This window comes from Trichechus manatus, unplaced genomic scaffold (assembly GCF_000243295.1).
Source record: "Trichechus manatus latirostris isolate Lorelei unplaced genomic scaffold, TriManLat1.0 scaffold00049, whole genome shotgun sequence".
In the NCBI taxonomy this organism is placed as follows: Eukaryota; Metazoa; Chordata; class Mammalia; order Sirenia; family Trichechidae; genus Trichechus; species Trichechus manatus.
The window spans coordinates 9,518,695-9,531,137 of NW_004443985.1; the positions used below are offsets into that span (position 1 = coordinate 9,518,695).

At 40.5% G+C, this 12,443-nt stretch overlaps 1 protein-coding gene across 4 annotated transcripts in view; it reads right to left on the bottom strand.

Annotated features, from left to right (window-relative positions):
• Window positions 1-90: 90 nt before the first annotated feature.
• The window catches only part of RBMS3 (RNA binding motif single stranded interacting protein 3), an 827,213-nt gene continuing 814,860 nt past the window's right edge, over window positions 91-12,443 (bottom strand). For 3 of the 4 annotated variants that reach the window (XM_004377363.2, XM_004377360.2, XM_004377361.1), the window contains 2 exons: window positions 9,806-9,886; window positions 7,582-7,713 (listed from right to left, as the gene is read on the bottom strand). In XM_004377363.2, coding sequence (XP_004377420.1) covers window positions 7,582-7,713; window positions 9,806-9,886 — 213 coding nt within the window. Of the gene's footprint in view, window positions 218-7,581; window positions 7,714-9,805; window positions 9,887-12,443 lie in introns of those variants that run through there. The other variant, XM_004377362.3, reaches the window with a different exon arrangement.

The following is a 12,443-nucleotide window of genomic DNA, read 5'->3' on the forward strand; positions in this document are numbered from 1 at the left end:
ATTAAAAAAAAAAAATGATGGCAAAAATAAAACTGTCAGACCACATGAAGGAACCATTTGCACAGCACATAAAAACACTTTGTTTTCACTGGGTAAAGTAGAAAAAAAAAAGCATTCAGTTGATGTCTGTGCAAACTGGAAGTCAACTTCTTGTTCAATGAAGTTTCTTCATTCAAGGCAAAGTTTCAGACGAACATTCTTCAGTCCTGTTTATGGTCTGTGAAAACAATCAAACGAGGGCAGTCATTAAATCAAAGTAACTTCAGAATCATCCTCTCTGATCTTTTCCAGTGGGGACTCTTTAAAAGATACTAAGCTCTTTCAATATAACACCCTCTTCATGGAAGCTGTAAAAACACATTGGGCCCCTGGGGATGCCAAGTTCGGCCACTTTCTCACAAGTATATATCCAAGCCAGACAGTTTAGTCAAGTCACAAATCAAGGCTAATAGGTCAAGAATATCTTTCAATTCTAAAACAATAAGATAATATAAATATACTCAGATACGTAATACTCCCTATGTGCACAGAACTTCTTTTTCAATGCCTGGATGATCTTTCCCACAGATTCTTTGAGTAATTCTATACCTTTAGAATTTCAGTGAGATTCATCACTAACTCAGTCAACAAATATGGGAGTTCCTGCTATATACTCAAGATATAGCATTGGAATATATGAAATCTTGTCGCATTGCCCAAGGGTGTTCACGTAAGCCTTACTGGCCCCGTAAGTAAATAAGATTGCTATGAGGTTAATGATGTTTTGTTCTCTTTCCCTCTCTTCTCCCTTGCTACACCCTTCCTCCACCAAGATTTTAAATTCTTGAGATCAGGGACTATATTTTTTGCTTCTTTTATTTTTTATTCTTCCAGAGTCTTACAAAGTCATGTGCACGTACTAGGTGTTTAACTACACATACGTCATTTTTACCCTATGCCACTTTGCCTAGTCCAGCCCAAATAACGTCTTCTGCTGCTGCCCCATCCATATTGCGGGGATGAGCTTCTAGTGGGTGGGGCTTTACTCTTAGCTCTTTTGCCAACAGATTAGGATTTTGCTAAATACAAGCAGGGATGTGTTAAGAAGGATCTTTAAACTATCTGTAGGTCACATTCAGATGAACATCTCTTCCTTCATGGTACACAGGATGACAGGAAAAAGCCCTGTAGTTTCTTCTGATACCCAATGCCTCAATTTAGTGAAGAAGCCTCAGGGCTGCTGGTATGGTTGTACAGGTTACTCACAGTACAAAACTCAAGGCTGAGCAAGTGAGTGAAGGCTAAGTTCCAGTTCACAGTCCCCCCTGCCCCAAGCTATGTCTCTGCATCTGACCTGAGCAAGGAGGCCGTATTCAAATATGCAAAACGCCTCCCTCTCACCCCCCATGTTTTGAACTGTATGACATTGAGCCTGTGACTTGCCCAGAAGGGGCTCCTTTTCCTAATTTGCAAAAACAAAAAAAAAACTCCATCCTATCAGCCAGCTATGGCTGTTGTGAACCTGATTAACCTGTTCTGAAGATCATGAAGGAAAGTGTTGAAGATCAAATACTTCAGTTTTTAACCAATAGTTTAGGTCTCTAGAAATAAACATATTTTTTTTTCTATGTTACAAGAGAAAGTAGAGATTCTTCTCAGAAGGAATGCAATTACAATTTTCATCACAGCAGTAACAAAAGGGAAATTTATTAGTAGTTGTCATGGGAACCACGGTCTACATTTTAGCTATCTTTCCATAACTTTGCAAACCTTAGATTTGCTCCATTTATTTCTAAAAGTCTAGCCTCCTATGGGTGAATGGGGGGAACAGGTTTGTTTTTTTCTTCTATTCTTTTTTTTTTTTGTTTTTATTTGCTTTTTGTTCTGTTCTTTTCTCCCCACCCCCATCTCCCACACTCATTGAGCAGAAAATGCCTACAACATCATGAATCTCTATAACAGCTGCTTCGTGAACGGCATCTTACTCAACGGACTAAAACGACACAGAAGACCTCACTGCTCAGTTGCTTTATATGCACTGCTTTCGGCATCGTCCATATTTATGAGCTAGGCTGTAGCTGCTTTCAGGTTTTATAACTTTACACAAATGTTTTCAACATCCCTCTCCCATCACTTGCCGGGTCCTTAACGTGGCCTCATTGCTACATGAAAACAAATGAGGAGAGATAAATGGTTGCTCTTTATATTTTCACGGTTGCTAGCTGAAATTTGAAGGAAAAAGGTGTTGGTACATAATAGAACTGAATTCACTCCTGCCCACCTTCTCTGTCCTATATGAAGTGTGAAAGTGCATATTTATATAATACTTATGGATTGCACCGATATACGTAAAAATAGAAGGCTTCTAAATGTTCAAAGTCATGATCATTAGCAACAAAAACATTTTCAGTAGGGCAGTGAGATTACTTTGGAAACAAAACGGGTTGCAACTTAAAAAGAGAAATTCAGATGAATAAGATAATGCGTATGAAGCAATTAGCAAGCTGTAAAGCACTGTGCAAGTAAAATGCATTACAGCTCACAAGCTTGAAGGACAAACAGGGTGGTAATCAAGGACTTTATTTGCACATCATTAATACACTGACAATATATAAGACCTTGGTGTTCATGGTAGTTCATGTGGACCTTCTGTGGTTAGAGAAGACTGAAGAATAAAAAGACTTTGCAATATTGGAGTTGACATGAGGGTCTTCCAAGGTTAGTAAGAATGTTGGGAAACTAAGTATTTGACTAAATTTAAGAACACAATCATTTTGTATCCTCCCACCCACCCCCCTCCCTCTCCCCCAAAAAAACAGAGGGAGCAGATTGGGAAGTAGCAAACTATCCTCTTAGAATTCTAGACTTTTAGAGCTAGAAGTCTTAGAGATCATTTGATGAAATACTATTTCCCAAGGTCTTTTCTGACACGCTAGCTTCATGTGATGCTATGTGCAAAGAGGGGGGTTCTGTAGTCCAGAGTTTGGGAAATACTGCACACTATATTCCTATTGGAGTCTCTGTGTGGTGCATAAGGTAATGCATTTGGCTGCTAACCAAAAGGTTGGAGGTTCGAGTCCACCTAGAGGCATCTAGAGGCACCTAGAGTCCACCTAGAGGAAGAAAGTCCTGGCGATCTCCTTCCAAAAGGTCACACCATTAAAAATCCTACGGAGCACAGTTCTACTCTGACACACATGGGGCTACCATGAGTCAGGGTTGCCATGAGTCGGAATCAACTCCATGGCAACCGGTGTATTCTCACTACTGGATTATCTATGGGGAAACTATACACGTGGTTGAGTACCAACAAAGAAGGCTACCAATATAAAAAATTGCTTTTGAAAGAAAGCAGTCTTCTAAATTAGTATCAAAATAGTCATCATGTAGACAATCAGAATTTGTTAGGCTTCTTTTATAATTTAATATGTTTAAGAAAAAAAAAAAACTCTTTGAATTCCATAGGACGAGAGCAGAATGCACCCTAATTCTTCAGCAGTAAAGCATTTGAAGTATTTATATGGCCCTCTAGGAGGTCTTGTCCATTAGCATTTTAAATATCTTCGAGGAGAACTGCAATTAAGAAATGCATTTCACAGAGTTTACAGCAATGTTTCCCAATTTAATTTAAATAGGAATGCTTCCCTCTCATCCCATGCAACTTCAGGCACTTGGAGGTAAATCTGCCCTCAGCACTAGAGGTCTAATTTACACCCTTTAAACCAAAACCAAACCTATGGCCCTTGAGTCGATTTAGACTCATGGTGACCCTATAGGACAGAGCAGAATTGTCCCATAGGGTTGCCAAGGCTGTAATCTTTACAGAAGCCGACTGCCACATCTTTCTCCCGTGGAGTGACTGGTGGGTTCCAACTTTAGACCTTTCAGTTAGCAGCTGAGTGCTTTACCACTGTGCCAAAAGGGCTCCTTTACACCCTTTAAACCCATTGCCGTGGAGTCATTTCAGACTCATACCTACCCTATAAGACAGAGTAGAAATGCCCCATAGGGTTTCCAAGGCTGTAACCTTTACCGGAGCAGACTGCCACATCTTTCTCATGCGGAGTGGCTGGTAGGTTTGAACTGCTGACCTTTCAGTTAGCAGTGAGCGCTTAACCACTGCACAACCAGAGCTCCTTTTACATCCTTTACCAAAAAACCTGCCACCTTCAAGTTGATTCTAACTCATAGCCACCGTATAGGACAGAGTAGAACCGCCCTGTAGGGTTTCCAAGGAGCAGCTGGTAGATTTAAACTGCTGACCTTTTAGTTCGCAGCCGAGCTCTTAACCTCTGTGCCACCAGGGCTCCCCCTTACACCCTTTAAACCAAAACCAAACCCCTTGCCATCGAGTCGATTTCAACTCATAGGGAACCCTAATCTAATCCTCTCATTTTACAGAAGAGGAAGGTGAGGCTCAGAAAGGCTGAGTGACAACTAGCGAGGGACAAAGGCGGAATGTGAACCTTCGTTTCTGTATGTTAGAATTTCACCTTGCCTGAAGACTTATTTCTGCTTATCTTAAGGTTTCCTAAAGAGCACAAGGGAGAACATAATTATTGGGATGGAAATTGGAATTTCCAAAATAAAACCCAGTTATCATTTCTGCCTTTATCCTATAAGTGCTCAGAGTCTCATTTGTATTATTAGCCTCTTTTAACAATGGATAAAGAAAAAAGTGTGAGTATTAAATGTGAGAACGTGTTTTTTAGCTTGGAAAGTGGAAGCTGAAATATTACAATGTTTGCAGACATAGATCCCAGACATAACTCGTTGATTCATAGGTACACCATGTATTCGTGTCAGACTTTTCTCTTAGGACCTTCTGCTGTGGTTTATGTTCAAACACCATTACTATAGACACAGTGGTGTTAAATGTACCTGTGATGGGTCTAGCTACTTTTTAGGGGACATTCAGCTGCCCTAATTAGAATTTCACGCCCCACAGGAGTTCAGCTAGCATTTAATGAGAAAGGCCAGAGGTTTGTACAAGTACTTGAAGCTATCCATACCTCAATTAGCGGAGTGATTGTTAGAAATGGGGGCCTGATGAAAGTAGTAGCTGGTTAATTAGCTTAATGGATGCTGGAAATGAACTGCCATTTGTGAAATCTGGAGTATTCAAGATACATGGATTGACTAAAATATTTAGAGATACTCCCTACTCTACATGAACGACCTATAATAAAAATGTAGGAAAATCTGTAGCCTGTAACTTTCTGGGTATTGCTTCAGGTTTGAGCTCAAAATGGGACTGACATAGGGTAGAAGATTTCTAGCGGCATCTAGAAGGATAATCTGCATAAACTGTCTAATCTGCATGAGTGGATTTTTCATGTAAGGGGTGGTAAGATTACTTAAAAGAACAGAGTTGGGCTTTACCAAGCTTACAGAGCAAACTGTATAAATTGTTTTGCACCTGCTTTCTAATAAATGTCTCTGTAGGTGCCCTTACTACCAAAATCAGTTGCCGCCCAGTTGATTCCAACTCATGGCCACCCCATGTGTACAGAAGGGAACTGCACTTCATATGGTTTTCAAGGCTGTGGCCCTTCAGAAGCAGATTGTCAGGCCCTTCTTCCAAAACACCTCTGGGTAGGTTAGAACCATCAACCTTTTCGGTTAGTAGCTGAGTGTTCAAACATTTGTACAACCCGGGGACTCTGAGTAGAATGCTATAGTCTCTCATATCCTGTGGTGTATGTAAAAGTGATTCATACAGGCTACAGGTCAGCAAAAAAGAGGAAGACCCTCAAGGAGATGGATTGACACAGTGGCTGCAGCAATGGGCTCAAACATAGCAATGATTGTAAGGATGGCGCAGGAGCAGGAAGTGTTTTGTTCTGTTGTACACAGGGTCGCTATGAGTCAGAAGGGACTCAAAGGCACCTAACAACAAGAACACAGGTAAATTAGCAAAAGAAAACAAACCCTAACAAACTATCTAACAAAAATACTGTTTTATTCACTAACGACCATGCCTGAAAGTTATTATGTGATAATAATAACATCAACAATAATAGTAACACTTTATATTTGTATGGTGACGTCACATCCTGAGCACACTGAATTTACAGGGCTGACTTTGGAAAGTAAACCACATATGGAAGATCCATTATCTTGATTAATCTTTCAACAACCAACAATCTCTTAATATGCCTTGAGGTTAAAGAGGAATAATGACAAAGACATGGAGCAATACTTTGCAGACAGGCAGGATCATTTGGGGGTTCTCTATTCACCAGGGATTTGATTTTATCTACAAAGTAGAATGGTTTGCATGCCAAGACACCTGTGTTTCCTTTCGTTCCTTCCTTTGGTTTCAGTGTTAGTCTCCATAATTACTCAACACAAAGTCAACAATACTTTGCTTTATAAGTGATTTCAGGATTTTCAAGAGTAAGTCTGATTATTGCTTTTTTTCTATACCATTTAATTCCTGAATAGGACCTGCTCCATTTTGCTTTAGGAATCCTGGTGGCTCATGGTTAAGAGCCTGGCTGCTAACCAAAAGGCCAGCAGTTCGAATCTACCAAATGCTCCTTGGAAACTCTATGGGGCAGTTCTACTCTGTCCTATAGGGTTGCTATGAGTTAAATACTCTACTACTCACTGAAACCGCTGGCACAGTAGTTCAGAGCTCAGCTGCTAACCAAAACGTTGGCAGTTGGAATCCATCAGCTGCTCCTTGGAAACCCTATGGGGCAGTTGCTATGAGTCCGAATCGACTCAGCGACAACAGGCTACTAACTGAAAGGTTGGTGGGTTAAACCCACCCGGGGCACCTCAAAAGAAACGCCTGACAATCCGCTTCTGAAAGCCTTGAGACCGTACGGGGTGCAGTCCTACTCTGCACACACGGGGCCATCGTGAGACGAAATTGACTCAGTAGCAACTGGCTTGGTTTTTTTTGTTTTTATGTTTATGTTGCTTTATATTTTATCCTTTTTCATGAATTATTTGACTGGGTGTTCAAAGCAACCCTGCAAGGTGCTTAAGAACGAGGAAACGGAGACCAAAATGCAGACTCACTATCTACTTTGAGCTGGGAATACTAGAGTTTTCCCAAACACACGTATGGTAGGTTTTTTGTAAAAATGGCTGCAGTGTCTTTCATGTATCCAAGCTTTTTGACAGTACCCTCTACATTGACCCTGGGCTCAGCTATGTGATTTGCTTTGGCCGAAGAGTCAGGGCAAATAAGTCACAAGCAGAGTACTGAAGTGTTTGTGGATTGGAGATGGCACTCTTGCTGCTTCTGGTATTCTGATACTGCCATGTGAGTAAGCCTGCTGCAGGAAGAGAAACACGTGGCCCAGTCACTCCAATCACCCAATGGACAGTGAGACAACACCGAGAAGCTGAGCTGCACAGATGACCAGTAGCTGTCTCCAGATGCATGAGGAAGTCCAGAAGAACCATCTACCCCACCTGAGGTCAGTGCAAATTGCCAACCCACAAAATCACGAGCTAAATAAATGCTCGTCGTTAGGTTTGGGGGTGATTTGTTACATGTTGTATGGCAAAAGCTAGCAGATACAGCATGAGAGAGTGATGTCAAGATGGTTGATCTCAAGGGCAGCAGCTTAGCATAGCCTGCACTTACTTAGACTGTTGGTAAGAATATGCAGATGCATGCTCGTTGGATGTGTCCACTGCTATCTGTTGCTGCTGACCAGTGGTGTCCTGGGATGAAGGTGCCACCGTCTGGGGAGAGGTATCAGTCACAACTCCCTAAGGAAGGAAATAAGAACACAGAAGACTTATTGGTTTTAGCAAAGGGCTCTCTTCCCGAGCGACTGGGAAGAATAGCCTTCATTTATCTGGCCTGAGTAGAGTTGCTGTTCTCAGTGGCAAAAAGTAACTGCAGTAAGTACTTAGAGGCAAACCACAGAGCACATTTGGATAAAGACTCGGAAATTCATTCCAATGTGCCACCAAGCAGCCTTACCACCAGAAGTCCTTGGAACAACCGAATCGCAGAAAATTATTTTGCCCATACTTGGTAGTTTTAAACCATGGTGGCACATAGTCACATCAAATAACAATTTATGAATTAGAAAATTCATGCAGGATTTCTATAAAGAACCTTATATTCAAACATTTGCCTGGAGTCACACACTGTACCATGTCTATATGATTTGGCAAAACAGTGGAATCTGGCCTTAATAAAAATCTGTATCAAAGGTTGGATTTCTTTTTAAAGAACACAGTTAAGTAGGTTTTTCCTTCAACGATTTGATTTGTTTTGTTTTGTTTTGCATGGCACGGGCTGGAATTCATTTAGAGGTTTCCTAAAAGAAAAAGAAAAAACTTGTCCTTAATTTTAGTTTGCTTTGCCCATTATGGTTTTTATTTCTTGTCTCTCATAGATGACAGCAAGGATGAACTTCTGGAGGCGGTCATCACCAGGGGCGTATGTTTGGTTCCGAAAGCGGCGTAGGTGGTTTTATTTGGTCATTACAAGGAATGAGCGAAGCCCTGGCGGTGCAATGATGGACTTTCATGTGGAGTGGTCAAAACTCTAGCTGGCCAGCCCATGAAGTATCGGTGACATCTACTGCAGAAGAGTCCCAGGTGAAGGAAAGGAAGGAACCGTGACCATGATGGCACACGTGTATCAGAGAAGGAGGAGACGGGCATAAGAACCAGGTAGAAGCATATATATTTAAGAGTTTCACCACCACCTGCCCAGATCTATGCACCCTCCTTTTCTACGCAGCTTGATGATCCTGTCCAGAAAAAATGATGTGTGGAGGAGATGGATTCAGCCCAACGGAAAGAGAAAAGGAAAGGGGCAAAGCTTCCATTAAGGTGTCCACAGACATAAGAATGAACCGACGTTTTCTTACTTACCTGAAGGAAGCCACAAAATCGTTAAGGTTTATTCACTAGAACAGTGACTCTCACCTCTGGCACATATTAGAACCACCTGAGGAGCTTTTAAAAATCCTGATACCCAGGTCATGCCCCAGAAAAATAAATCAGAATCTCTGGGAATAGGACTCAGGCAGCAGTATTTTTTCAAGTTCCCAAAATAATGACAGTGTGCAGAAAAGGCTGAGAAGCAGCACACTAGTCCAGTGTCTCTTACATTTTAATACCCATCTGGATGGCTGAGGGAACTTGTTAAAATGCAGATTCGGATTCAGCAGCTCTGGGTGTTGTCTGAGGTTCTGCAATTCTAACAAGCTCCAAAACCCCCTCAAAAACCCTGATACCATTGAGTTGATCTGACTCATGGCAACCTTTTGTATTACAGAGTAGAACCGCTCCATTGGGTATTCTTGGAATTCTTATGGAAGCAGATCACCAGCCCTTTCTTCTGTGGCACTGCTGGGTAGGTTCAAACTGTCAACCTTTAGGTTAGTAGTTAAGCGCAAAACTTTTGTGCCAGCCAGGGACCTTCAAAAAGCTCCCAGGTGATGCGAATGACGTCAGCCCAGAGACTACTCTTCGAGTAAAAAGGCCCTAAAGAACGAGCTCAGTCAAATAGTTGCAAACTTTTTTTTCCCCTCCCTATATGAGTATTTGTGGTTAACATTTGATGGGGTAGTGATCCGGTCTCTGGTCTTTCCTCTAAATATGAAAACTCAAACTCCCTTTATACGGTTATGGCAGACTACCTCATTTCATATACAAAGCAAAACACAGGCCTATTGGAGTAAATGAACATACTTTCATATGCTGAGTTTGCAATTTCAAATGTTCGAGTAGCACAAAAGTCACACACGAGGATTCCTCAGGTTCTGGGGGACCATGTTATATGCGGCTGAGATAGATAGATCTCCCTTCACCTCTTCCTGTAAGATAAAAGTAGACTTACTTCAATAGAGACAGCTGTCGGAGGCACAGGCGTGTACTGGGGAATGTAGGTCCCTTGCATAGGAGCGGCAGCAGTCATATACTAGAGGGAATCAAAGGAAAATGCATGTGAACTTGGGGTTAAGAACAGTATCAAAAGTAGATACTGCACAAGACTGAATTAGCTGTGTGGCCCATGGGTACTAAATGGTTAAAGTCAGACTCTATTTTGGCCAAAAATAAGGCAGTTCCTATCAGTATAGAATGACCTTTGCTTCCAGATTAAATACCAACAGCAACCCCATCTCCAAAGTATTAGTACAAGTTAATTCACCCCCATTCTCTCCCTCTTTTTAAACACTCTGTGTCAGATTTCAAAACATTTCATAGTTCACATCTAAAACATAACTCCATGAGGGATGATGTCTGTTTTTTCCTTCATTTTATTGCTAGCACTGGTCTCATAGTAGGCTCTCAACAAATATTTGTTGAATGAATGAATCATCATGTTAACAGTTGGTAATAAATTCTAACTAAGACACAAATGAAAATAGAGGAGTAATGCAAGAAATATGTACGTATCAACACTCAGAATTGACTAACATCATTGTCACTTTGCATCTAAAATAGAGCATTGAGGAAACACTGAAGTCACCCTTATTCCTTTCTCCCAATTCGATTGTCATGTCTCTGTTAGTATTGCCTATTTAACTCCTTCAATCCTCAAAATCCTAATCATTGAGATGAATTATGAAACAGTCAAATCATTTTCCATTAAGTTGTACTTTTCAGTAAAATACGATTTGGAGATAATGAGTATTTTTGCAAAGAAGAAAGGGATGCCCATAGAAATTATGTGTTCATCTACATAAGCATGAAATATGATCCATATTCCTATTTTTAATACACATTCCCCTTCATAAATTAAAAATTGTACTCTTTGAGAATTGAGTTTTCTTACAGAATCAACTGTTTCTGTGGTTCTAAATTTGACTGACATCACAAAACTCTGGACGCAAGATCATCTAATTAACAATGTTTCTCATTTCATAAAGGTTAGAGGAATGATTCTGCTGGAAAAATTACAAAGTTTCTGAGTCTGTATTCTGAGTTTAAATATTAATCTGCTGAGTTTAAATATTAAGGCCGCATATAAATACACAAACTCTAAATCACTACATTTTCCGTATCTTGGTACTTTCAGTATCTGCGAGACATACGATTCTGAATTAAGAGAACTATTACAACGGGGACAAGCCCAGCAGTTGCTGTCTGATATTCATGGAAAAACTAGCAATAAAGCACCTTTGCAATAAATGCATCCCCATCTTATTGAAGTACTGCTCTACTGTATCTATTTGCTACAAATAGAGATAGCCTTAATGAAGCAACCCTAAATTAAACAAACCCCAAACTATGGTCTGTGATCCATGTGTTGCTACCAACAACAACTGAGTGCAATTCATATCTATGTAAAAAACTACCATGTAGTTTGGACCAAGAGGATTTACTGAGAGGCCTGGTGACATCAGTACTTCAGCTTTATGTTTGAAGATTATCAGAGAAGATTTCTGGGCCCTGTTGTCTTTGCTCTCTTGGCACTCACCACGCTTCTGTTAAAACTGTCCACACTGCCATCTCCTAAGTTCTCTTTGTCTTTGCATCTCCCACCACCCAATCCAATGCCTGGTCCTCAGTAAATAATTGTTCAATGGCTGAACAAAAAGAAACGGACTTAACTCTTCCATACCCGATGGTTCCAAATCTTGCATGCTCCTTGGCCACTGGTAATTCTGAGCTCATTACAGATATTAATTTCACCACCCTATATGTGTCTGTAACCTTTAAACAAATATTTTAGCAGACTTCTCCTCACTGTCCTTGTTCCGTTAAGTAGACAGTATTCAGTTATGTGATGGCTGTCAATGCTTTAAATAAGTAGGCAACTCTAGAGTCACATTTCAGCAAATATTATTTCACACCTAGAACCCTAGGACAGTTATTTGCCTTGACAAGAAAACTTCCCTAGAGGTTGTTTTTCTTGTTCAGTGCCCTCGACTTGATTCAAACTCAGAGCGGCCCTATGCACAACAGAACGAATATGTTGGAAATCATGGTTTCCTGGCCATGTCAGACAGATGATTTGCCTCTTTTCTATAGGTTTTACATATTCTTTGACTTAGCATTCCCTACAATGCATTTTAGGAACACTAATTCCACTGCGGGGTTGGGGGAAGCTTTCTGTGTTCCAATGTATTTGAGCAACGCTGCATAATATATCCTCTTCTTTGATGCTGAATACAATAAAAAACTTCAACAGATCATGTTTTACAGAAACCTGTTTAAGGATGGTTAAACCAGCATTTCTCTTTTTTTGGGCGGGGGGTGGGGAGTAGCACCTATCAATTTTGCTCAGAACTAGTGATCTAGAGAACATATTTAGGAAATGTTTCTTTAATCATATCTCACAAATCCTAGTAGATTTGTAGCAAGAGTAAATATATTTTTACCAACTATAAATTTATTTAGGCACAGAATTCATACTGGTCATTGGTTTTGGATGTGCCCTTTATTATGTTGAGAAATTTCCCTTCTATACCTATTTGATTGAGAGTTTTTATCAGCAATGGGTGCTGGACTTTGTCAAATGCCTTTTCTGC